Source organism: Carcharhinus amblyrhynchos, chromosome 12, assembly GCF_965287045.1.
Source record: "Carcharhinus amblyrhynchos chromosome 12, sCarAmb.v2.hapA, whole genome shotgun sequence".
NCBI lineage: Eukaryota > Metazoa > Chordata > Chondrichthyes > Carcharhiniformes > Carcharhinidae > Carcharhinus > Carcharhinus amblyrhynchos.
This window is the reverse complement of record NC_137335.1, coordinates 51,181,059-51,208,907: the sequence shown is the minus strand read 5'-3', so window position 1 is coordinate 51,208,907 and position 27,849 is coordinate 51,181,059. Positions and strand designations below refer to the sequence as shown.

General features: G+C 42.5%; 1 protein-coding gene across 4 annotated transcripts in view; it reads left to right on the top strand.

Moving 5' to 3' along the window:
• LOC145350972 (tyrosine-protein phosphatase non-receptor type 14-like) overlaps positions 1 to 27,849 on the top strand; it is a 217,069-nt gene that overhangs the window by 144,853 nt on the left and 44,367 nt on the right. For all 4 annotated transcript variants that reach the window (XM_080200521.1, XM_080200523.1, XM_080200520.1 and 1 more), the window contains 5 exons: positions 3,503 to 3,600; positions 12,083 to 12,150; positions 19,340 to 19,410; positions 23,880 to 23,967; positions 27,480 to 27,568. In XM_080200521.1, the coding sequence (XP_080056647.1) occupies positions 3,503 to 3,600; positions 12,083 to 12,150; positions 19,340 to 19,410; positions 23,880 to 23,967; positions 27,480 to 27,568 (414 nt within the window). The remainder of the gene's footprint in view (positions 1 to 3,502; positions 3,601 to 12,082; positions 12,151 to 19,339; positions 19,411 to 23,879; positions 23,968 to 27,479; positions 27,569 to 27,849) is intronic.

The window sequence follows — 27,849 nt, the reverse complement described above, 5'->3', positions numbered from 1 at the left end:
TAACGTCTGTTGTAGGTAAAATGTTAGAATCCGTGATCAAGGAGAAAATAGCGAGGCATCTTGAGAATTGTTTGATAGAGCAAACGCAGCACGGTTTTGTTAAGGGGAAGTCGTGTCTGACGAATTTATTGGAGTTCTATGAGGATGTGTCTAGGGCGGTGGATAGAGGAGAGCCGGTAGATGTGGTGTTTCTTGATTTTCAGAAGGTGTTTGATAAGGTGCCGCACAAGAGGTTATTACAGAAGGTCAGGGGGCATGGAGTTGGGGGTAGGGTGTTAGCATGGATAGGGGATTGGCTGTCAAATAGGAGGCAGAGAATGGGGGTCAATGGGTGCTATTCAGATTGGCGGATGGTGACTAGTGGAGTGCCCCAGGCATCGGTGCTGGGGCCTCAGCTATTTACCATTTATATAGATGATCTGGAGGAGGGAACAAAGTGTATGGTGTCGAAATTTGCAGATGACACCAAGATTGGTGGAACGGCAAATTGTGCGGAGGGTGTGGAGAGTCTGCAGAAGGATCGAGATAGGCTGGGCGAATGGGCCAGGAACTGGCAAATGGAATTTAATGTTGGCAAGTGTGAAGTTGTCCACTTTGGTAGGAATAATGGTAGGAAGGACTATTACTTACGTGGCGAAAAACTGCAGCATGCGACGGTGCAGAGGGACCTCGGGGTCCTTGTGCATGAGTCGCAAAAACCCAGCCTGCAGGTGCAGCAGGTGGTCAGGAAGGCTAATGGGATGCTGGCCTTCATAGTGAGGGGGATTGAATTTCAAAGTAGGGAGGTCTTGCTGCAACTGTACAGGGCACTGGTGAGGCCGCAGCTGGAGTACTGTGTGCAGTTTTGGTCGCCGTACTTACGCAAGGATATTTTGGCCTTGGAGGGAGTGCAGAGGAGGTTTACTAGGCTGATACCGGAGTTGAGGGGGTTGAGCTATGAGGAGAGGCTGAATAAACTAGGCTTGTACTCGTTAGAGTTTAGAAGAATGAGGGGAGATCTCATTGAGACGTATAAGATGATGAATGGGATGGATAGGATAGAGGTGGAGAGACTCTTCCTGCTCAGAAAGGATAGTAGGACTAGAGGGCACAGCCTCAAGATAAAGGGGGGGCGGTTTAGAACAGAGTTGAGGAGGAACTTCTTCACTCAAAGGGTGGTGAATCTCTGGAATTCTCTGCCCGTTGAAGTGGTGGAGGCTGCCTCGTTAAATATATTTAAGACGTGGGTTGATAGGTTTTTGATAGGTAAGGGGATTAAGGGTTATGGGGAGAGGGCGGGAATGTGGAACTGAGCCACGACAGATCAGCCATGATCTTATTGAATGGTGGGGCAGGCTCGAAGGGCTAGATGGCCTACTCCTGCTCCTATTTCTTATGTTCTTATGTTCTGGCATTCTCTCCCTAACAGGACTGTGTGTGTACCACATAGCTGCCTCGGTTCAAGAAGGCAGCTCACCACCACCTTCTCGAGGACTATTCAGGATGGACAACAAAAATGCTGGCCTCACCAGCATTGTCCACATCCTATGAAAGACTGAGACAAAAACAAACATCAGATTATTTGCATCAGTCAATCCTGATGAAAGGTCATATCAACCTGAAATGTTAACTCTACTTATACTCTCCACAGGTGCTGAATATTTGCAGCATTTTTTGTTTTAATTTCAGATTTCCATCATCCATAGTGCTTTGCTTTTGCTCAGCTGATCCTGCTGCACCCTCAATTGTGCATTTTAATTCTGGATTGTTCCTCTCTAATGCAGACATTTTCATTGTTCTTGTTGCAGAGAAATGTGTGTAAATTAAAAATGCATCCCATATCTCAGCAGTTGATTCTAACAGACTAGCCTCCAAACCTGGAGGAAAAGTTGTTTGCTTGACTTTGTTGAAAGGTGGAATTGTTGTTCGGTCTGAAAAATGTAAGAAATGCTCTGTTTTCTGGTTTTTAAAAAAGGTCTAACAATGCAGGTGCATTGGATCAGTGGTACAATATTTGCTCAGTAGTGAATAAATAACTCCTCAAAAATTCCCATTTAAATTGTGAGAAATTCCAAACCACAATATAACTTCACAACAGAATTATCGATGTTAAAGTCTATGCGCACAGCTGCTTTCTGTGTGCTGATTTACACCCATTGTTATTTCTTCAACATTGTCTCCTACAGTCACTGAATTGCTTTTGAAAAAGTGAGTACTGACTTTTTGCTGTTAACGTTCTGCCGGTATTATGATGAAAAGTATGTCTTTTAGCTGAATGATCTAGAAGCAAAGTATCTGAAACTCATATTCTCATCCCTGCTGCAGAAAACTGTGGTCATCTGAGTCTGTTCATTCACATGTTTGGATTTGAAATCCTCATTCACATTCTCAAGTCACTCCACTCCATTGTCAAGCCCCTCTCTAACTTTTCAGCCCTTCCCTGCTGACATGTTCCATTCTTACAAATCTGGTTTATGTGAGTCCTTACACCCCTCGCCCCACTCTTACAAAGAACAACAGAGAACAGTAGAGAACAGGAATAGGTCCTTCAGCCCACTAAACCTGTACCAATACTATCGGTATGTATCCCTCTGCCTCCTGTTCACTTGTCTATCAAGATGCACTTTGCTAATGTGGGACTGCTTTGTGAAATATCAAGCATGATCCCAACTTTTGTTGCTTGTCGTTTCAGCATCTTCCGCCCACGATCACATTTCTGTCCTCTGCCCACTGCCATGTTCCAGTGAGGCCTGAGATAACCTGCAGGAACAGCTCCTTGGCGTCTGATGAGACACTTTTACAGCCTCCTGGACTCAATATTAAGTTCTACAAGTTCAGGCCATGTACCTTGTCCTCCATTTTGGTCCCCACCCGCCCCCCCCCCCCCCCCACCAAAAAACTGCCAGTCTGCATCATGTTCCTATGTTTTTGCTTTATTCCATTATTAACACCTACTCTAGGCCAATGTCTTATTTCTTTACCACTGCCACTTGCACCCCCTTGTTTTTTTGTTCCGTGGCAAATTTATCATTTAAACTCTCCCATCCTCTGTCTCTGAACTTCCTTTTGATCCACTTGACTCTTCCCCGCTTTATCAACAGCTTAACAGTCCATCACTTTTCTACTTCCCTTCAGTTCTGAATAAGAATCATATTGACTCAAAGTTAACTCCGTTCCCTCGCCACAGATGCTGCCAGACGAGTAGACTTTTTTCCAACACTTTGTTTCTTCACTAGGGAATGCCCCTAATGCACACATTTTTCGGCAGGGCCTGAGGAGTTCAGGAGCCCTGTCTGCTTCTCTTTGCCCTCCTTTCCTAGGCCAGTGGCATTGAGGCTAATTACATCCAGTTTCACAGAATAACTTGGAGATCAAAAGTATCTTCATGGTTCCATAGGGAAAGTCTTACCAGCAGTTAGCCTACCTTATCCCTTGCTGTTACTTTGCCCTTTTGTTTACTGATTTGTTGGTTAAATAAAATGGATTGGCACCACTTGACAATGCTCTTCTGTACTCGTTTCAGGTATCAGTATTATCTTCAAGTAAAGAAAGATGTGCTTGATGGACGGCTTCCTTGTACATTGGAACAAGGCATCAGGCTAGCTGGTTTAGCGGTGCAAGGTAAGGGTGTAATTGCAGGATCTTTGCCTTTCTGTTTATGTTGCTCTCAGAAGCTATTGCCTTTGTTTTTATTCTAAATTTTACATTTGCAGCAACATAAGTTCAACTTGAACACTTTGGAATGTAGCTGCTGAAATCCTCTCTCATTCAGCTGCATCATCTCCGAAACCCATTCAGGTGGTGACCTGACGGTGGAATAGCTGTCAGTCCCTTATAATAGCTGGAACTGACACAATGTTCACAATCTTGCACCCACCATTGTATACTGTTGCAATTTTTCTGTTCCTGCCTGTTGGAATGAGATCATTCCCTGGGCACGTAACCAGTAACAGGATATTACTAACTACATGAGCTAGATTATATGCTGAGGGTGGGCTCCCCAACCTTCAGTGTAAATTTCATGGTTGAGAGCACCTACACTTAGCCAGCTTGTCCTACTTCCATTTTTCCAGACAACAGCCTAGTAATTACGAGGCAGAGCTACTGCCTGTTTCCAGCAGCAAGTAATAGACAGAGCTAAGCGATTCCACAACAAAGAAATCAGATCTAAGCTGTGAAATGCCACCACATCTGGCCAGAATGCTGGTGGGCAATTAAACAGCTCATTGGAGGAGGAGGCTCCACAAATATCCCCATCCTCACTGTTGGAGGAGTCCAGCACATCAATTCAATAGATCAGACTGAAGCATTTACAGCAGTCATCAGCCAGACGTGCCAAGTGGATGATCCATCTCGGCCTCCTCTGGAGGTCCCCATCATCACAGATGCCAGTCTTCAGCTCATGTAATATCAAGAAATGGCTGAAGGCATTGGATACTGCAAAGTCAATGGACCCTGACAATAATCCAGCAATTATACTGAAGACTTGTGCTCCAAAACTTCGTAAAAAGTCTGACACCACCAGGTTTTAGTCCAACCTATTTATTTGTCAGGTGACCTGACGAAGGGGCTAACCCCGAAAGCTTGTGAGTATATTATCAAATAAATAGGTTGGACTAAAACCTGGTGGTGTCAGACTTTTTACTGTGTTTACGCCAGTCCAACGCCGGCATACCCACATCATGTCTCCAAAACTTCCACATCCCTAGTACAGCTGCAACGTGGAACATTGCTCAGATATACTCTACACACAAAAGAAACAGGACAAATCCAACCCAGCCAATTACCATCTCTGTTGCTGTCAAGCGGCATTTGCTTCGCAATAATCTGCTCACTGATGCTCAATTTGGGTTCTGCCAGGGTCACCCAGCTCCTGACTTCATTACAGCCTTTGTTCAAACATAGACAAAAGAGCTGAACTTCAGAGGTGAGGTGAGAGTAACTGCTCTTGACATCAAGGCCACATTTGACTGAGTCAGTGGGAATCAGAGATAAAACTCTTCTAGTTGGATTCATACCTGGTGCAAAGGAAAATTGTTGAAAGTCAATTATCTCAGCTTTGGGACATCACTGTCTGAGTCCCTCAGGGCGTGTTCTTGACTCAGTCATCATCAGCTGTTTTGTCAGTGACCCTCCTTCCATCATAAAGTCAGAAGTGGGTCTGTTCACTGATGATTAGTTCAGCAACGTTATGACCCCTCAGATACTGAAGAAACCCATGTCCAAATGAAGCAAGACATGGACAATATCCAAGCTTTGACCTACAAATGGCAGTTAACATTGCCTTGCCCTTGCGTGGCATGAATGACCATCTCTAACAAGAAGTAATGTAACCATCACACTATGACATTCCATCATTACCATTGCTGAATCCCCTCCAATCCATATCCTGGGGGTCACCATTGACCAGAAACTGAACTGGATTAGTGAGTTACATTCAGCAAAAACAGTAACTGTTATTCCAAGCTAGTGAACAGGGACATGTAGAATCCACAGAACAGTGTTTACACATTTGTATTTTTTTTATCTTGACCACCACAAAGAATTTGAACCTTTTGTATTTATAAGTGCCCTACTTTTTGTGGCATGAGGTCCAATTGCAGTGAATGGGATTCCTGGCAACTACAAAGTGTGAAACTGTTATATAGGTGTGAACAGACTCAGGAATGTGTACTGCAGCTGTGTTGAGTCTCAGGGAATTTAAGGATTTGGTTTATTGGATACGGAACAAGAGCTGTGTTTGTTAAGACAGTTTATATGAGACTATTTTACAAGAAAGATTTGAAGATGTGGTAAGTTGTAATGTTGATGAACAGTAAATACCAGTTTTAGGTTCAACATGTTTAAACTTTTAAAGCTTACAACAGCGTTGTCCTATTAAGTTGATGGACAAGTTACTGGAATAGCATTTTCCATGCTGGAAAATGATTGCATTTTTGCTCCATGCGTTAAGCTTAGCGGAAAGCACTAATCTCAATAGCAAATATCTTAGGGTAAATGTACTTCAGGCATTTGCTCACTTAACAAGCACCTACCATCATTCAGTGCAAATCCTTGTAGCCTTTTTCACCAAAGTTTGGAATTGTAGCATGAATTTGTCAGGCTCAGTGCATCTTAATCAAGCTTCTAAGTTTTTATCCAGCAGTTGCGAGCACCAGTTTGACTTAATCAAAGTGAGTGCTTAGCGTGCTGACTTACATGAATCACACTAGATCCATCCCTATTCCTGCATCCAGAATGCAGTAGGATACACGGAGTCCTTTGCCTTGATTTTTGGAGCTGCCCATTTGGAGCAGCAGGACTCAGCAAGGCTATTCCATTTGGTTGAACTGACCCTGATAATTGCTGTCCTCGCTAAACAATGTTACAGGTATTTCCATAGTGCGCTTTTACCTGTCTTGCACACCATTGTAACAGCCAGCCAATAAACCATAACCCAGGAAATACAGCTTGCACAATTATCATGCTACACGTTGGCAAATACACAACATTAAATGCACGTACCATGAAACTGTGATAATGGAGATCATTTGCCTAACAGCCATATCTGTTACTCATTTTCCTTTTGATAATCAAAAGTGTGATTTGCATTATTTGGATTTCCAGTCAACCCTGTGTTACAAATGCCTGGGATGTTGGGCAGTATTAGTTTACAATATTAATAACCCCCATGCTGAAGTTGAATTTGTATAATTGGGCCCTGATAATGCATCCACATGTAAAACATGAACCTGCTTTTTCACTTTTCAACTATTATTTAACTTCCTAGAGATTTCCCAAGTATTTTATTTCAGAATTTCCAGCATTTACTGCTTTCTTTCTTTGGACATTTGTATAAGATGTGTTTTTTGGTAAGAAATGAATCAGTAACATTCCTCACTAAAGTTGCCTACGGTATCCCACTTCTGGACCTCCAGCAATACCCTGTTCACACCGTTAGGTGTAAACTTCCCAACAATTAAAAGTTGACATCCCTTTGTGAATTTTGATACTATGTCCAAGCCTAAGAAAGAACTAATTGAAAATTTCAATATTTTAATAGACCTGGCTGTTTATTAAACCTTTATGCAACTTTTTGTTATTTATATTGTAATGAAAGTTGGGGAAATATATCAAGACATTCCTCCCTTGCCTCCTGCTCAGAAATTAAGATTGGTTGAGGGGCGGGCAGGCGGGTGTGCAGGGGAAAGCGTCATGGAAAACTCTCGTCTTGCCCATCCATCTTGGGAGAAAGTGCCCGTCAAGGCAAGATCTTCAATGGAAGGAGCCTGGTGGAGGCTGCAGCCAGGCTGTGTGACCCAGGAGAAAGTACGGAAGGAACCACAGGGGCTATCGGGTGCAGAGCCGGGCTGTTTGAAATGTCTGCCTTGATGTCTTGGGGTTTTATCCCAGTGCAAAAAGTAACACACAGTCCCTCTAGCCCTCAGACTTCCTAAACCTTCCAAGTACTTCCCATGCCCCATTCATGCTACCTCATGCCCTCTGTGCCAGGCTATGCCTTTCCACCCACCCTCTTTGTACCTCCATGTCCCATATGGCAAACCCTCTCCTTCCATCCACCCCAAAGTATCCTCATGCCACCTATGCTGCTCTTGCATGCTCATTAACCTGCTGCACATCATTTGGAAGCAATAAACACCACTGTGTAAAGTGGGATGTATAAACATACCCACTGAAAAGTATTCTAGAAACAATGAACATCACAGTATAAATTGGGATGTGCTTTTAAAAAAATGTATTCCATTCATAAATTTCTGAGATAAATGAAGGTCTCAACCAAAAGCTAATAAAAGTGTCAATCCTTCAGGCCCTTTTGAAGCTCCAATTACAAGTAACAGGCATTTGAATCCATTCAACTTGCATCACTGGCCGTTGTGAAATTGACAGAGGTGAAAGATCCTGCTTCTGCTGGCTGTGTGGAGTTTGCACATTTTTTTCCGTGTCTGCGTGGATTTCCTCGAGGTGCTCCAGCTTCCTCCTACAGTCCAAAGATGTGTGGGTGAGGTTGATTGGCCATGCTGCTTTGCCCCTTAGTGTCAGGGGAACTAGCAATGTAAATATGTGGGGTTATGGGCATAGGGCATGGGTAGGATTGTTGTCAGTGCAAGCTCAATGGGTTGAATGATTTCCGTACTGTAGGGATTCAATGATTTTAGGATTAAGGGGATGCACATGGGTGATTAATTGCCATATTGCACAGACATGTCATGGTTTGATTTATAAATTTGGTTTGGACAATTTAATTTGTGATGAATTTTACCTTTGCTTTATGGCTGAATGGGTACTATAATGGAGGAAGGGAAGATGTGGGATTGTTGGAGAACACAGAATTGGACAACCCAGGTACAATGGGCTGAATTGGGTCCTTGCATCCCCACCACCTTCCTCCTTTCCTCCTCCTCCTCCACAGTTGGTAACAAAGGGATGTTCCCTCATCACAGCGAAGTTATGCAGTGTGTAGTAGACCATTCTGGATTTTAATACACAATCTGGGCAGCAGAAACATTAGTTCAAAACTGTCGGTCAACAACTGATAGCCTCCTTTGTTACATTTTGTGTGGCAGCATGACTTTCAATCTATGAACATAAGAAATAGGAGCAGGAGTAGGCCATCTAGCCTTTCGAGCCTGCCCCGCCATTCAATAAGATCATGGCTGATCTGTCGTGGCTCAGTTCCACATTCCCGCCCTCTCCCCATAACCCTTAATCCCCTCGCTTATCAAAAACCCATCAACCCGCGTCTTAAAAATATTTAGCGAGGCAGCCTCCACCACTTCAACGGGCAGAGAATTCCAGAGATTCACCACCCTTTGAGTGAAGAAGTTCCTCCTCAACTCCGTTCTAAACCGCCCCCCCTTTATCTTGAGGCTGTGCCCCCTAGTCCTACTGTCCTTTCTGAGCAGGAAGAGTCTCTCCACCTCTATCCTATCCATCCCATTCATCATCTTATACGTCTCAATGAGATCTCCCCTCATTCTTCTAAACTCTAACGAGTACAAGCCTAGTTTATTCAGCCTCTCCTCATAGCTCAACCCCCTCAACTCCGGCATCAGCCTAGTAAACCTCCTCTGCACTCCCTCCAAGGCCAAAATATCCTTGCGTAAGTACAGCGACCAAAACTGCACACAGTATTCCAGCTGCGGCCTCACCAGTGCCCTATACAGCCGCAGCAAGACCTCCCTACTTTTATATTCAATCCCCCTCGCTATGAAGGCCAGCATCCCATTAGCCTTCCTGACCATCTGCCGCACCTGCAGGCTGGGTTTTTGCGACTCATGCACAAGGACCCCGAGGTCCCTCTGCACCGTCGCCTGCTGCAGTTTTTCGCCATGTAAGTAATAGTCCTTCCTACCATTATTCCTACCAAAGTGGACCACCTCGCACTTACCAACATTAAATTCCATTTGCCATTTCCTGGCCCATTCACCCAGCCTATCTAGATCCTTCTGCAGACTCTCCACACCCTCCGCGCAATTTGCCGTTCCACCAATCTTGGTGTCATCAGCAAATTTCGACACCATACACTCGGTTCCCTCCTCCAGATCATCTATATAAATGGTAAATAGCTGAGGCCCCAGCACCGACCCCGGGGCACTCCACTAGTCACCAACCGCCAATCCGAATAGCACCCATTAACCCCCACTCTCTGCCTCCTATTTGACAACCAATCCTCTATCCACGCTAACACCCTACCCCCAACTCCATGCCCCCTTACCTTCTGCAATAACCTCTTGTGAGGTATCTTGTCAAACGCCTTCTGAAAATCAAGAAAGACCACATCCACTGGCTCTCTTCTATCCACCGCCCTAGACACATCCTCATAGAACTCCAATAAATTTGTCAGACACGACTTCCCTTTAACGAAACCATGCTGCGTCTGCTCTATCAAGCAATTCCCCTCAAGATGCCTCGCTATTTCCTCCTTGATGACGGATTCTAACATTTTACCTACAACAGACGTTAAACTAACCAGCCTATAATTCCCTGCCTTTTGCCTGCCACCCTTCTTAAACAACGGCGTAACATTAGCCATTTTCCAATCTTCCGGCACTTCCCCGGAATCCAGCGACGTTTAGAAAATAACCACCAGGGCATCCACTACCACCTCCGCCATTTCTTTCAGAACCGTTGGATGCATTCCATCCGGTCCTGGGGACTTGTCCACAATCAGTCCCTCCAGTCTGTCGAGCACTGCCTCTCTAGTAATAATAATGTCATTGAGACCCTCCAGTCCTACCATCTTTCCATCACTAACACCCGGCAAATTATTCACGTCCTCCTCCGTGATGCATGCAGCCTATATGCGTACACCTATCACGAGCCAGGTGGTCAAAGAATAGCCCTGTAGCCATCCTCTGATTTGATAAGTTAGCTCAATTGTAAATAACAGAATTAAGACATCATGACTATTTCATGATATTTGGTTTTGACCTGTATGATGTGTTATGGCCACATGCCAGCTGAATATGAGGGAGTGGCATTCCTTTCAGTTGTGGTGTATCTCAGGATTGACATGTACAGACAGTACAATATACGTGCAATGAATGACACCCAGCACTATGGGGAAGTCTTCAATCTGCAGAAAATCATGTGCCCGCTCCCCTTGCTGCTGCATTGTGGCAAGAGCACATGAAATGTATTCAGTTCTCTTAGAATATAGAGCCAGGGTGACTTCTCATATTAAACATGGACTACAGCAGTTCAAGAAGGCAGCTCATCACCACATTTTCGAGGGCAATTAGGGATGGACAATAAATGCTGGCCTAGCCAGCAATGCCCATCCCATAAAATGATTTTTTTTAAATTGTCATCTGCAGCAGCCTGGAGGGAGTCAGCAAAGGTTCATGGCCACCATTACCTTCATAGCTACTGACAGTGTCATGTTGTCCTGCTCTGAGGCAATTGTGGCTGCAGCAAGTGACAAGTTTCAGTGAGGATGACTTTAATGAAGCAGAGCTATTGGTACACTATTCTAGTGTGAGAATTGTTCCCCAAACACCCTGGGCTGATGTGGCTTCCTGCTGAAAACTCTTTGCTGCTGCCTCCTCTTCCTCCTCCCTGCTCTGTGTTGCCTCTCCTTATTCCCACTGTAATGCTGTAGCCCAAGGGAGATGCATACTTCTACAATAATACAAAAGCATTCCACAGCACCCAGGTCTGGAAGCAAATAGTTTATGCAAAACCCTTAGACTATCAGAATATAGTCCTTCAGCGTATCCCATTCCACTCCTTGCATAGCTTAAAAAAAACGTGAAAACCACCAAATACTACTTCTACAGTCACAATTGCAGCAAGAGCCAGTAAAAACCAATCAGCAACTCAAAGTAGTTCATTCTGTTTAAATAGTGCAGGTTGGGGGTCATTCCTGCTGCTGACTGTAGTGCTACGATAGTATGTTAGCCAGAGCATTGAACTCAAATTTGTTGTGCTGGCGCCAAATCACATTGACAGATATCACAGTTATCCTCCTCTGCATATTTCTGCCACATGCTCCCTTCACACATGCCAATTCTCTGACCAGAATGACGACATCTAGTACAGCTAACCCCAAACGTACGCATGCCCACCACGGGTGCCAGTTTGGAGGCAAAGTGAAACTTGTGCTGAAAATCCAGGACAGCACTTTGGTATGTTACAATGGTCATTATTAAATATGGAAGACATTGACACGCATGCAGTTTAGAGAGAAATTGGTAATTCCCCCGAGCCCAGGGACAGTTCAGTCAATTTTAGATTTACTGCCATCCCAGCTGCAATCAGTGAGGTCAGTGCAGAGCATTGAAATAAACCCAAGGAGTTTTCAGAGCTACTGAATTTGATTAGATACTGGGTTTACCAAGCAGACAATAGGAGAACTTGAATTGATAGCACAGTGGAGTCATCACTTTGAATCCGAACAATTTCTGATTTCGTATCTTATCATTGTCCATTACAAAATGGCTTGCACTTTCCAATCCTTTGTAATATTTATAAAATTTTTATTAGTTGTGCTTACACCCACTATAACTTGGTTGAGATATGTTTTGCCTAAATGTTAATTCAATAACAAAGGGTTAATTCAATAAGAATAATTATTACTAACCTGTTCTCTTTTTTGTTACAGCTGATTTTGGAGATTATGGACAGTATGAATCCCAGGATTTCCTCAGGGAATATGTTTTGTTCCCAATGGTAAGTGAAATGATAAGGCATTTGAAATAGATTGCTGGTAGATTGTATTGGTCAAAATTTATGGATTCTATTACAACAAATATTTTTATATGTACAGAGTGTAGCCGCCGCTGTCGCCGTGCGCCCCCCCCCCCCCCGACTTATTATAAAATTAGAGAACACAGTAAGGGTCCACAGACTCACTGCTGGTTGGACGTACTCCTGGAATTTCATCACATGATCTCCAACCACTTTGCCTACTCAAAAGGTCTCTCTTTCCCATGATGAGTATTGTTGTAGAATCACAGAATCACAACAGTGTAGAAGGAGGCCATTCAGCCCATCAAGCCTGCACCGACAACAGTCCCACCCTGGCCCTATCACCGTAGCCCCCCGTATTTATGTGTCTAATCCCCCTGATGCTAAGGGGCAATTTAGCATAGCCAGTCAACCTAACTCGCGCATCTTTGGACTGTGGGAGAAAACTGGAGCTCCCAGAGGAAACCCATGCAGACACAGGGAGAAAGTACATACTCCGCACAGTTACCCGAGGCCAGAGTTGAACCCGGCTCCCTGGCGCTGTGAGGCAGTAGTGCTAGCCAGTGTGCTGCCCATTATGAATTATAAATGGAAGGTTTTCATAGGATATGGAGACAAAAAACACTCTGCTAGGACGTTTGCTATGCTCTCTGGAAGAATCAGTTTTTAATTCTTAATGATGTAGCTCCAGGGTATTTCTGAAGAGTTAGCAACCCTGAACTAATGTCAGGATTACGTTTTGCCGTAGTTTGTTCAGCACTGGGATTCCTCTGTTGTAGCCCCATAATTATTTTCAAGCTTGCCTGCCAATTCTCCTTGCTTAGCAGCAGCCCTCCCATTTTATCATAGAGGGATGTTGGGCTCTGGGAATAGGATCAACATCCCTCTGATCAGGGTGCAGTTGAAAGTATTGCTAATTTGTATCAAGTTGTGAGCCTTTACAGGAGCTGCCCAGACTACTTTTATGTAAGACCCTTATTATCAGCACAAAGAACCAAACTTTAATTCTGTTCTTATAGTCTGGGTACAAACTGAGATCCCAAGGCAAAAGAAGAATATGCAATTCACCACATAAGGAAACCTAAGTTTTCTAATTCCATTCTGATCAGGGCTTGGGCTTTCAACAATAACATGCATTTTTTAGCACCTTTAACACAAATTGAACCAAAATGCTTCACAGTAGGGTTATGGAATAAACTATGACATCAAGCCAGTGTGAATACAGATAACCAAAAGCTTGGTCAAAGAGAGACCATTTTTAAGGAGTATCTTAAAAGATGAGACAGAAGTACAGGCGGAGAAGTTTTAGGGAGAGGAGTCTAGAGCTTAAGGCCTTGACAGACGAAGACATGGTCACCAGTGCTCAAGAGATCAAAATGAACAAAACATCGATATCTCTGAGGAGATTCCAAAGCTAGGGAAGGTGAGGCCATGGAAGCATTTGAAAACAAGAATAACGATTTTAAAATTGAGGTGTTACTTAGTTGGAAGCAGGTATAGGTTAGCATGTGCTGGGCTGATAAGCTGATACTTGGTACGATTTGGAATACAGGAACAGAACTTTAGATGACTTCAAGCTTAGAGGGTAGGACTTTGGAATAGTCAAGTCTAGCTACTACTAAAACCATGAATGAGGTTTTCAGCAGCAGATTCACTTAGGCAGGGAGGAGTAGACTGATGCGCTGGAGATGGAAGTAAGTGATCTCACTAATGACATGGACATGTGGTTGGGTGAAATATGAGACCAAGTTTGAAAATAGTTGTGACTGAAAAAGGGCTGTGAGGAGGAAGAAAATGTGACTGACAATGGTAAACTATACCCCCTCATCCTTCTCGACCTGTGTGCAACCTTTGACACAGTTGACCACACCACCACCCTCCAACACCTCTCCACTGTTGTCCATCTGAGTCGACTGCTCTTGTCTGGTTTAACTCTTAGCTATCTAATTGCATTAAGCTCACTTCTCTTCCTGCTCCAACATCATTATCTCTGTTATCTCCCGAGGATCTACTCGCAGCCCTCTCCTTTTTCTCAGCTACAAGCAGTTGCTCAGCAATATCATTCAAAAGCATGGCATTTATTTTCAAAAATAGGCTGACGACATCCAACTCTTCCTCACTGCCATCTCTCTTGACTTCTCCACTGTTAATGAATCTATGTTAATTATCCAATACTGGAGGAGCAGAAATGCCCTCCAATTAAATTTTGGGATGACTGACACTGTTGTTTTCGGCATCCAATTCAAACTCCGTTTCCTAGCTACCAACTTCATCCCCTTCTCTGGCAAGTGTCTTGAGACTAAACCTGACTGTATATGCAACCTTAGTGTCACATTAACCACAAGATGAGTTTCCAAAACACACATTTTGGGCCATTGCTAAGACTGCCTATTTCTACCTCCGTAACATTGCTTGATTTTGCCCCTTCAGCTTATCTTAATTTCTTTTGGGATGTGGACGTTATTGGCAAGGCAGCTGAAACCCTCACTCATTCCTCTGCATGCACTCCTGGTTGATCTCCTATATTCTACCCTTTAATACACATTACCTCTCACATTCCCCACAAATTGCAGCCCTTTTAGCAAACTGTTAACCTTTGCTCTCAGCTTCCCGTGGGTTTCTATGTTGCCAAATAGTAATGTTGAGTGAACATCTCCAGCTGCTTTCTGAGTTCCTTAAATCCACCAGCAATAGTAAAGCTTGTTCCAGTGATTCTCCTTCTCCCTGGCCATATCAGGATGAATCTCTTGAAATCCTTGGTTAGTAGCGGGATGCATCTTTTCTACTCAACACCATCTCACTCTCCTATCTAACTGTTGTAATCTGCAAAGTCAAAGTGTCTTCTCGCTTATCAAGTGCTTTTTGAAAATCCAAATATGTCCACTGGTTTTCTTTTATCTATCCTGACAGCTACAACATTGAAAATATTCTAACAGCCTTGTAAAATACTATTTCCCGTCACTATTCCATTTTGAGTCTGTCCAGTCATATTACAAGTTCCTTGTTACCACTTGTCTCATAATAAATTCTAGCATTTTGTCAATAATTGATGTCAGGCTACTTGGCTTACAGTTCACTGTTTCCTCGCTCCTTCCTTTCCTCGAGGCAATCCTTCCAAGGCTTCACTCTCCACCCAATTCCTTGTCTCCATGCCTTCTCCATACCTCCCATACCGATAAACCCAGCGTTAATTATGGCAGAACACATATGTTTTTGAGATATTCATTAAAATAAATGAACCAACAGCCATTCAGAATCATCTTAAAAAAATTACTCCTCTTGGGAGCTCATAAAACTATCAAACATACAGCCATTCAAGTGCCATTTGGGAAAAAAACAACCTAATCTTCTCAAATGATCTTAAATAAACAAACAGCCATTCCCAATCTGCTTCAGAGAAACATAAGCTTCTTCAGTACTCATTAAACTGTTAATCAAGCTCACCCTTGACAACTATATCAACAAACTTTGCTCAACTGAATCCATTAATGGGATTTGGAACTCAGACAAGCATTCAGAATGAGATCCTAGTGCACAACCATGTCAACAAAATCTCAAACTTAATACATTAAAGCTTTTAAAGTAATGTTATGGATGGTTATTTGCATCAAAGGTTGAACAGATAGCTGAGCTTTCAATCAAATAACTCAGTCATCTGTTCCACCACTTCAAAGGCTCAGTATATGGCTGTTCTGTCAGTTCGTGTAAAGATCAATGTAAGGGTCCAATTGACACTAAGATCTGAATCTCAATACCGTTGAATGCAGAAGAGCACTTTATGCACTGTTTAAAAAAAAAAAGATTGTGGGGAAAAAAATGTACCCTAACATATTTGAATGCTTTCACAATGTTGGTCAATGTAATGGTCCTTATGTTTTAAGAACAAAACCTTATCATCAATCATTACGTTAGAAATGCATTTAATTAGATGCTGCATGATAATTTACAACATGTAATGTTGACAGTAACTTTTAAACGTAGCTGTCAGAAGTTTCCTGATACCAGAACTGGCTTTTCCCATGATTCATTACCCCTCTGCCATAATGTGGCTCAATAAGCTTCAGAAGCGCACCTGCCTCACTAAAAATCTCAAACTCGATGAAATACAATTTCGAGGTAGGCAGCAATATGGCAATCTTGCGTCAGTCAGTTTGCATGCGTACAAGATGCAATCTGCCACACTTTCACCTGCACAGGGCGGATGAAATTGGTGACGTGCAGGAATGACGTCACATTTTTAGAATTGGGCCTTTAATCATTGATGTTAATTTTAATTCCAGTGCAGAGGAACGAATCTAAACCTAGGAATTCTGGAAGATTAAATCTAATGCATGCACTATGTCTATGGAGACCTCTTAAATCCTAGGATGAATGCCTTCATGCCTAGGGAATTTATCAACTTTCAGTCTCATTAATTCCTCCAGTACTATTTCTTTGACATTAGATTAAAAGCTGCTGACCATCTTGTTCTTTGAGATACTGCAATGCTTTAATTGCAGTCAGCCAAAATCTCTGCGAGAAGCCATATAGACCAGCAAAAGCTCTCAAAGTACTACAGCTGATTCCCCTTACCCTTATACCCAAGATCCTCCCTTTTAATACTTGTTTCTGTCAGTGAAATATGCAAGAACTTGATCAGAAATAATGAAACAAAGCAACACTATGCCTGCAGGCAGCCTCACACCTGTAGGGTGCTATCTTTTGTTCCTGGTTTCCATGCCAAGGCAGGACTGCTCATTTGAAGCTTTTTTTGTGTGAAGATCAAACACACTTGATTCCTTTCAGGGCATTTTTTTAAAATAAAATCTTTTTGACTTTGCAGGTGCACCTGATCTAAACAATCCAAAGCCCCATCTCAGATTAGTTTATTAGACAATTTTCCCCACATCTACCAGCAGACCAGAAATTCTGCTTGAAGTGTTGCTTATACTTAAGTATGAGGGAAGCATTCCAAAGTTATTTATAAATCTGAATCGTGAGCCTGCCATTGATGTCAAATATATTTGAGGATAACTATCAGTACTGTAGGTTACTGTTAGCTGACTTCATAGTCCGTGAACAGTTATACAAAGGTTACGAAGATGAGGATGTGAGCTCATTTTATTCCATAATTAGATGAATGTGGCTGTAACCTTTTCACTATGGTCACAATAAAATGTCTAGTGCTGCTGGACTTTTGTTTTAACCAATAGATAATATTTTTCGCAAACTTATTAGCATTAAAGCAGTTGGTCCCTGATGCATAAAGCAATTTGGGGCCTGATTTTACCATTTTCATTCTAAGTACTGAATTTGGGCGCAATTCATATCCGACTTGGAAATCTGCTTTCAGGTGCCCCCATACGCCCACAGCCTGAAAAAAAAAGCACGAGTCCAAATCGTGCTGTGGGCAGAGCTTGTTGCGCCCGAAATGATCAGTACTCTGAACTGCGCATGCATAGTTAGAAAAAAATTTGAAAAAGCGCGCCCGTGTCACATTACTCCCGAGCCGCAAAAAGCAGCTGGTTCAAAATAATTTCATCCCACGTATCATTTCAGCTCATTACATTTTTATCTTCATTCTTTTAGATTAAAAGGATGAAGCACAGTGTCAGTTCCTGCTTCAGTTCCTAATCTGTTGTCACACATTTGTCACCAGCTGTGTGTAGGGAAACAGAGGGTAACGTTTCATATTGATTTGGCATTTTGACAGTGTATTCCTTCAGTAATATGTTCCCAGTATCTAGAAGGTGCTACTTTTAATTAAAGTATAGTTCCTCGAATTTAGGCCAACCCATGGCAGAGGTTCTCAACTGGCATTCTCCATACAACCAGTACTGTTGAATTAACTGCTTGCTACTCCCATGAAAAGGCTTACATTTGCCAAAGTTAGTTTGCCCTTGTAGGGTTACGGCATTCCGATAACAATTGAGAAATCTAGGCAACACAAAAAGGCATTTAATATTGTTAAACATATTTATGTCTTAACACAAGTACAGCAGGCTGGAGGTTGGCAGCAGACTAATCAGCTAGGGTGGAGGAAAGGAAGGTTCTGTTGTGAGAGCATCAGTTATCTGACGTAGATTCCTAGAGCTGTCTGTGACCCAAGGTGACAGCCTAGTGTACAGGGGAGTTTGGTTTGGAAAAAGTTAACAGATCTGATTGGTACAGATTATAGCCAGATTGTGAATTGTTAATTCAGCATTAGATCATAAGTCCATAAGACATAGGAACAGAATTAGACCACTCAGCCCATCAAGTCTGCTCCGTCATTCAATCATGGCTGATATTTTTCTCATGTCCATGCTCCTGCCATAACCCTGATCCCCTTAGTAATCTAGAACCTATCTATCTCTGTCTTAAGGACACTCACTGACCTCACTTCCACAGCCTTCTGTGGCAGAGTTCCAAATTAGTATTTTTAGCTGTTTTTAAAAGTACCTTTAATTGGGGAAACAACTCAGGTGATAGTAGATCTTGGTGTGAGAATTGAGAAATATTGTGTGTGTGTGTGTGCGCGCGCGCGCCTATATATAAATAATGCTTAATTGCATAACTGATGTTTCACAGAAGAAATACTTGTATTTTGTGGGAATTTTTAAGCACAGTGGAGGAGGTGGGAGTGTAGAGGGAATAATTGCATTGGGCAAACAATGGGAGAAATAGAAGTGGAATTCAGTTGCAATATTGCCTGAATTTTCAACAGCACACATAACAGCGAGATGTATTTATGTAGTGACTTAATCTATTAAGAATCCCTGAATAAGAATTGGGTGGGAAAGCAAGGTGATTTATTTTTCCCCTCCCAGCCAAGAGGAAGTAATGGGTTTATTGTAGGCAGAATTTTTTAGCATTAAACCTCATTCGACAAGAGCATAGAAAACAATGGTTTTGTGGCTAATAAACTCATGACCCTAACTGATTTCTGTGCTTGGATGACAATTTTATAAGGCTATATGACTCTTCTCTATTTTCCCCTTTCCTTATTCTACTCTTCAACTATTATGTTGGTGCTGCACTGTAGTGATATGACTGAAATGATTCTATTTTATTTGGTTATGCATATGCAGTTGTACCCATAGCAAAATTCTGTTAGGATAGTAAAAGTGTATTGATTGACTGGTAAATGATTTGTAGCATAACAGTGTCAATTAACTGGTAAATTCGAATGATGTTTGTGATCTGCTTGCAGGACTGGGCTCAAGATGAACGGATGCTGGAAGAAATGACACACAAAGTAGCAGTGCAACACCAGGCCTACAGGTAAGCAAGGCCTCTAGTGTAGTAGAACTCAGACTGGAACACGGGAGCACGTAATTACATTTTACAAGAGTTTGGTTTCTTACAGATGTTCCTTTGATCTATTCCTTCGTTCTTGTGAGAACAGTTTCCTGAGAATTGATGCCAAGATACATTCGCACATCGGTTTATACATTTTTCTAAGCCTGGTTGTAGCTGTTCACTATACTGCTACAAACAGAATCTCAGCTTTCACTTAAAGGGTGCTGTAAAATGTTCCTTGTGTTAGTCTCTGCATTTTCTAAAAAATGAACAGTAGGTATTAATGAGAATGACAGGATTTAGTTCTGGGTGGCCATTTAGAGTAGTACATCTTGGGATATCTAATCTCGAGTAGAAACTCAGAAGCACAGTTGAGATTTGTCATGTTAATGATGTCAACAGGATCTGCAAACCATGTAAAGATCTACATCCTGGTTCTATGTCATATTACGGTTGTACTTTGTTGAACAGATTGTCTCTCAAGCTGATAATAGTCCAACTAATCCAGCATCAGATGTGTTAGCTGGTTCACCCAATTCTTAATGCTCATACAGAGCAAATGCACCTGGGTCATTGGTAGCAAATCCTTTCACCAAGCATGGCACCTCATATTGAATGTGGCAACTTTGTGAGCCTTAATTTCTTATTATATAAAGCCCAATTTATGTAAAGGACTTGCCTCAGTATTTCTGTGTACACAATCCAAATTATAATGCTTGCTCTGTGTGTGAATGAGACAGCTCCTCCTCAGAGTCATAGCAGTTTACAGTATGGAAACAGGTCCTTTGGCCCAACTTGTCCATGCCACCCTTTTTTTTCACAACTAAACTAGCCCCTGTTGCCCGCATTTGGCCCATATCCCTTGATAGCCTTCTTACTCATGTAACTGTCTAAACGCTTTTTAAAACACAAAATTGTACTTGCCTCTACTACTATCTCTGGCAGCTTGTTCCAGACATTCACTGCCCTCTGTGAAAAAATTTCCTGTCTGGACACTTTTTGTATCTCTTCCCTCTCACCTTAAACGTGTGCCCTCTAGTTTTAGACTCCCCTACCTTTGGGAAAAGATACTGATCACCTGGCTGATCTATGCCCCTCATTATTCTATAGATCTCTTTAAGCCTAACCTATAACCCCTAAGCCTTCTACGCTCCAGAGGAAAAAGTCCCAGCTGATCCAGCCTCTCCTTATAACTCAAACCATCAAGTTCTGTTAGCATCCTACTAAATTTTTTCTGCACTCGTTCTAGTTTAATAATATCCTTTCTATAATAGGATGACCAGAACTGTACACAGTAGTCCAAGTGTGATTTTACCAATGTCTTGTACAACTTTGACAAGATGTCCCAACTCCTGTATTCCGTGTTCTCACCAATGTAAAACCAAGCATGCCGAATGCCTGCTTCACCACCCTCTCCATCTGTGACTCCACTTTCAAATGAGCTACGAACACGTACTCCTAGACCTGTCCATTCTATAACTCTCCCCAGCGCCCTAACATTAACTAAGTCCTGCCCTGTTTCAGTCTACCAAAATGCATCACGTCGCGTTTATCTAAATTGAAGTCGGTCTGCAATTCGTCAGCCCACTGGCCCAATTGATCAAGATCCCATAGCAATCCGAGATAACCTTGGTCACTGTTCCACTATGCCACCAATCTTGGTGTTATCTGCAAATTTACTAACCATGCCTCATAAATTCTCATCCAAATCATTAATATAAATGACAAAACAGTAGACCCAACACTGATCCCCGAGGCACACCTCTGGTCACAGGCCTCCAGTTTGAAAAGCAACCCTCAACAACTACCATCTGTCTTTTGTCATCAAGCCAATCTTGTATCCATTTGGCCACCTCACTCTGGATCCTGTGAGATTTAATTTTATGCAATAACCTACCATGTGGTACCTTGTCAAAGGCCTTACTAAAATCCATGTAGCCTACATCAACTGCACTGTCCTCATCTACTTCTTGGTTATCCCTTCAAAAAATCTCAATCAAATTTTTGAGACATGATTTTTGATACATAAAGCCATGTTGACTGCACCTAATCAGTCCTTGCCTCTCTAAATGCCTGTATATCCTGTCTTAGAATGTTTTCTAACAACTTACCCATTACAGCTGTGAGATTCAGTGGCCTTTGGTTCCCATGCTTTTCCCTGCAGTCTTTTTTAAACAAAGACACAACATTTGTTACCTTCCAGTCTTCAGGCACCTCATCTTACCCTCTTTTTGCCCTCCTGATTTCTTACTCCTGCTCCCACTGTAGTCTTCAAGGGATTCACTTGATCCCAGCTGCCTATGAATGTTATGTGCCTCCTTCTTCTTGATCAGGGCCTCAATATTTCAAGTCATCCAGGGTTCCCTACTTCTACCAGCCTTGCCCTTCACTCTAAGAGGAATGTGCTTACCCTGAACACTGATTAACACACTCTTGAAAGTCTCCCACTTGCCAGACATCCCTTTGCCTTCCCACAGAACACCCCCTCCCCCCGCAATTATCATTGGAAAGTAACATCAAAATTAGCCTTGCCCCAATTTAGAATTCTAACTTTTGGGCCAGACCCATTGTTCTCCACAGCTATCTTAAAACAAATGGAATTATGGTCACTGGTCCCAAACTGATCCCTCACGAACATTTCTGTCACCTGTCCTTCCTTATTTCCTATCTTCAGCATTTTTCAGGCCTGAAATCTAGATTCTGTCACCATCTAATGAGTTAGCATTTCAGAAGTTGTGTTCCGCTTAAGCGGAAATGGTCAATTATGGAACATTCAAGGAGTTGAGTGTAGTGAGTTGAAATGTTCACTGCTGTAATCGTTGCTTAATGTACCAACCCCATGGCTTGGATTATGTGCTGAGGGCAGGCTCCATGAACCCTATCATAATTTCAGGATGAGTCCAGCTGGTTAAACTTTTTGGGCAATGGCTCTCTACTTATTAAGAGATGGGACTTTGGTCCAACTCCAGGACGAAGTTTTAACTGATGGAGTTGCTGTCTAATTGGAGGCCAGCACCCCTGTGTCACCTCAGAACGAGTGTGCACTGCTGAAATTGCAGCGGGTCTGGGAGGAAGAGGAATCATGAAGAAAGCCACCTCCAAAACCAACTGTCTATGATCTTGCCAGGGCTGGATTGGCAGGCACTGACGAAGGGGATCAGATGGGATTAAGGAGATATGTGTTGGACAGGGCAAGGGAGTTGAATGACTTCAGGAGTGCAAAACTACAGTGGGTGCCTCTAATTGGCACAGGTGGAAGGAGCCCCTCCCACCCACCACTATTTTCACTGACCCGCAGCATACAAAGTTAAATTAGGCGTAGTGCTCTCCCACTGTCTAATAAAGCAAAACAATGTTGGAATGTGTCTCCTAATTAGGAATTAGTTGCCCACTTAAGTGCCTCATTTGGCCCTCAGCAGGTAGGCTGGCAGTGATAGGCAGCCAATGGTACAGCACACTAATTTGCTGGTTCACCCGCCTAGTTACTGCTTCTACAGGTGTTGTTGCCACTTACTCCGTTTAGCTGCTTATTATCTTGATTATCTCCCTCCTTTATGCCTGTTTCTCAATTAGTACCACCATCCTTAGACCTTTGGATGAAAAGTTAAACAGTGATTCTGTCTTCCTGTTCCTGTGTCTCAGCTGGCCAGGAAAACTTCCATGGCACAATCTTGTACAAGCTTAGCATTTTCCAAAGCTTCATCTAATGTGGCTCCCTTTATCAATACCACCAAAAACTGAATATCTTCTCAAGCACCTCACTTACTGTTAATGGGACTTTGCTGTGTGTAGATCAGTTCTCACATTATCCCACATAACTATAGCGACTCAATTCAAAAATGATGCTTGGAATTTGACGCAATTTGGTATGTCCTGAAAGACACTGGCTGCATAATGGCACGTTGTATCTGTGCCCTGATATTAATTGCATTTGTTCTGCCAAAGATTTGTTCTTCTAATTTAATTGGTTTTTATTTTTCCTGCTTTTTCCTATTCCTCCTTCCCATTCTTTGTCTGGGAGGAACTGGTTGACGAACAGGCTTGCAATCCTTTTCCCATTTAGCGTCAAACCTAGGAATTGAGAACATTTGCTGGTATCTTCGGTTTAAGGATTAATGCTTTTTGTAGGGAGCTGAGAACACAGCCTTGTGGGGCACCAGTGTTGAGCACGATCATGGAGGAAGTGTTGTTGCCTATCCTTGCTGATTGTGATCTATGAGTTAGGAAGTTCAGAATCCAGTCACAGAGGAAGGTGCCAAAGCCCAGGCCACAGATTTTGGAGATGAGTTTTGTGGGAATAATGGTATAATAAATGCTGACCCAGCCAGTGATGCCCAACCCCATGAATGAATTTTTAAAAATGCAGGTGGTGCTGTATTTGGATGGGGGAAATGTTATCTTTAAGCAGTGCAAATGTATTATTATTATTATTATTATTATTTTCTTCGCAGTGGGATGCCACCTGCAGAGGCTGAGTTACTATATATAAAAGAGGTGGAACAACTTGAAGGCTTTGGACAAGAAAGCTTTCCTGCTAAGGTACATTAGAAATGATCACCTTAAGTTTGAAAGGTATCTTTTTGGATATTTTAGACCTTCACCAATGCACTGTAAGCTTGTTTTTGAATATATTCAGTGTTTTTAAAGTGGTATTGGTCTGCCTGAACACTGGTTGTTTAAAAAGAAAATGGAGTTAGAATTTAAATGAGGTGGCAATTTTCTTTTAATGTTGATACATTTTGATGTGTGTAACCGCAGTGCTGCTAAGTTGAAGGAACTATAGCAAGCTTTAACACTTAGGGCCCGATTTTTACCATTGTGTCGTGCCCATTTTTGGGCATGAAAACTTGGTAAAGTCAGGCATGAGGCCATTAACGCAATCTATGCCCGCACATGTGCCCACTTTACCAAGGCCTGCGATTCGCGCACGAAACAGGCACAACGGTGATTTAAATGCATTTGCACGCATTTAAATTGAATTAATGGGATGCTCATCCAACTTTACCGACATTTCTCCCTTGACCATCGCATACACATGTCCAGGTTCGGCATGAAACAGACACGCTGGGCAAAGCTGTTTGGGGGCTCCAGCTTTAGAAGAGGTAAGTTCAGAGCTTCTAACAGTTCTCTGACCCGGATCGATGGTGGGAGAGGCAGATCAGATCATTCTCTGGTGGGGGGGAGAACAGGAGAAGGGAGCCCGATCATTCTCTGTTGGGGGAGGAGACAGGGAGTGGGGTCCCACTGCCACTCTGTGAGCAATTGGTAGGGGGCAGGGGGTTGCGCTTGGTCTGGGGAGTGGGAGGGTTGGATAAGGGGGCAATTATATTGCGAGGGCTGGGCGATGTCTGTGGGGGCTATCGGTCACGCTTTTTGCTTCCAGGCCGTTTTATCCGGTTTTTTTTTTGCGGCTCAGGAGCGATGTGGCAATAATGTGTTCTTCAAACTTTTTTTCTCACTGCGCATACACAGTTCAGAGCTCCAGTCGATTTGGGCGCGATGAGCCCTGCCACAGCACAATTCACACTCCGTGATTTTTTTTTCAGGCTAAGTGTGTGTGGGGGCACCTGGGGGCAGATTTCCAAGTTGGATCTGAATTGCACCCAGATTCAATGCTTAGAATGAAAATGATAAAATCGGGCCTTTGGTCTCTAACCAACCACTAGCCAACTCACCTACTGTTTATTTTTTTCAGTGGGACAATAAAAAACAAAAGTCAGAAGTCAAATTATGAGATTCACACCAGCTTCAAAAATATAGAGTCATAGCGGTTTATAGCATGGAGATAGGCCCTTCGACACAACTTGTCCATATCGCCCCGTTTTTACCGCTAAGCTAGTCCCAATTGCCCACATTTGTCCTGCATCCCTCTTTCTAAATCAGTTGCAAAGCTAAAGAGTCATAGGCAAGCATTTGAGAACCTTGTTCTGGAAAGTCATTTCAAGAAATTTAGCATTACGATTCAATTTACTTCTTTGTGGCTACTAACATCAACACGTTCAACAGGTTAAGGGGATAAGGCAGGAAAGTGAGTTGAGGGTTATCATTATCAGATCAGTCATGATGTTGAATGGCGGAGCAGACTTGATGGGCTGATTGACTTACTTCTGCTCTTGTGTCTTATGGTCTTGTATGTTTCTTTCTCTTTAGGAATCTGTTTTTCTAATTAGTTTTTTTCAAGAAAATGAACACTATCTATAATTTCAAAACCTGCACTTTTTTATTAGGTTGGATGTGGTTATGCAGAATAGCCTGGATTATACCAGATCCCTTATTACACTGATTTTCCTGAACATGCAGATTTTCTGCCATCATTTCTTTTGGACATCTTGAGATGAACAATGTATTTGAGACAACAAGAGCATTGTGATCTGTTAGTCTATATTCAGTCATTACTGCCCAAGTTAAGTTCAGCTTTTATCATGCCATACACACCAGGCATCTAGGGCAGCTAGCTATTAGGGGAAAACAGAAGCAAATATTAAGAACCTGGCACATAGCTTTTAGGCTCTTTATTTCTTTTTACCCACTTTAGGTTTTATTTTGGCTCCTCATTTCCTTACCAATTGTCTTTCTGCCATTTACTGTGATAGCTGCCTCCTCCCTTAAGACAGGCTGTGGCTGGTTTCCTTGTGGAAATCCCTCCTGGCCTCTACCTCTTAGAAAAGGGCAAGGATCAATTGAGGGAGGCCTGGCTGATTAAGCTGTAACAGATACATGACATCCAGTTGTGGTATCCATACACTGGAGGATGTAAGCAGACATCCTGTTACTCATATTTTGCCAGAGAAGCAGGTATTGAAGAGATTGCAAAGGATGACCTTTTTCTGGCTTCAAGGCATGTTGATATTAAATGATACAGAAGATTTCTACTAGCCTACCAAATTTGCCCACTGTATGAAGAGTATTGTGTATATATTCTCTCTTTTCCACACTAACATGTCATCAGCTATAGAAGCTTCTCTGCGAACTGCAGATCATACAGCTCTCAAAGCTTGAAAAAGCAATACCTGAACGCCACTTAATGTAACCTAAATATTTTGGGATTGTTTTTGCTATGATATTTTCCTCCTTAGATGTAATCTTATGCTCCTAGATGGTACCTGAGTGGCAGAGTGCATGAGGCTTGTGCCTGTCAATAGGTCTGAATAGAGTTACATCACCATCATAACCCTAGCACTAAGTATTGGCTAGCATAGCCACTGATCTGTTCAAAGATCTTAAAACCACTTGTGATTCTATCAACAGCTTAGTCCTAATTGCTTGGAGGTTGGAACAGAAGTTTTCTGTAATCCAGCATCTTTGAAAGTCTCAATGAGCCAAGTTTTACGTGCCAGTGGATGAAGCAGAATGCACTGATGGTTTCTGCCATGGGGCCCTTCATTGTTGCCAAAAGACTACAGTGCCTTAAAGTTATCTATGAAGACACTGTGTGTGTGTCGATTGGTTACCTCTAGTAAAACTGTCACCTGCTGCAGAGCATCAGAAGATGCAAATCCCAGTGCCTTTGCTCATTCTTCTAAAAACATTCTTCTTGGCTGGTGCCTGAAAGGCAAAGAATGTGCTCTAAAGTGCTAGCAGAACTGAGTGCACAGGACTTTTCTTCTTCAGCCAGGTCTCGAGGAAGCAAAGAGGAAGATGGTTGCAATGGCCTACCACCAAACCCTCTTGTAACAGGAGGCAGCTTAAATCATTGAATAATATCATGTTTTCTCAGTCCACTCCTCAAGATTGGCAGGTAGGGACACATGCAAAAGACAAGACTATCCAACTTTGATCAGTGTAGTAATGTTAGGAGACTTTGTTGCAAAATCAGATGGTTGACTTACAATGAGAGCAAACTCCTAAATATAAAACAAGCTGCTTGCAGGTGTGTATCTGAGAGAATATCGAAGGCAGACCTAAATTTGTAACAAGTGTATTGATTTTAGTGAACAAGTTACTGGATAAAGACAGTTAATGGCAGTATTGGGAGGCATGCTAAGGCAACTTGAGTATATGGAGAGTGTAGTATAAGTTTCTCCTTGTAACTGGATGCTCCGCCTCAACAGGATAATCTCGGAAATGACGCTGTCATTGGCATTTCTTTTATGGGAATATTCGTAAAGCACAGGAATGGACGACCAACCGTAACGTACAGGTAAGCAACTAAATGGCATTGGACCAAAGGCTTAGACAGACGATTGTTTATCTGAATTAAATTTTTTGAGCTCTGAGGCGATGTTGCACCTCTGTCTCCTGAGTGCAACACCCTTCATTCTCCTCCTTCCTAAAGATATGATTGATTCTTTTTCCTTGATATCCTTGTACAATTTTGCTCCTTATTCTGGTAGAAGGGTGTGTGAGTTAATTCTTCCTGAGAACTGAAAAATATGTGCAAGAGCAGCCTACACTGAGTCACCTTGTGTATAATTTCTCTCT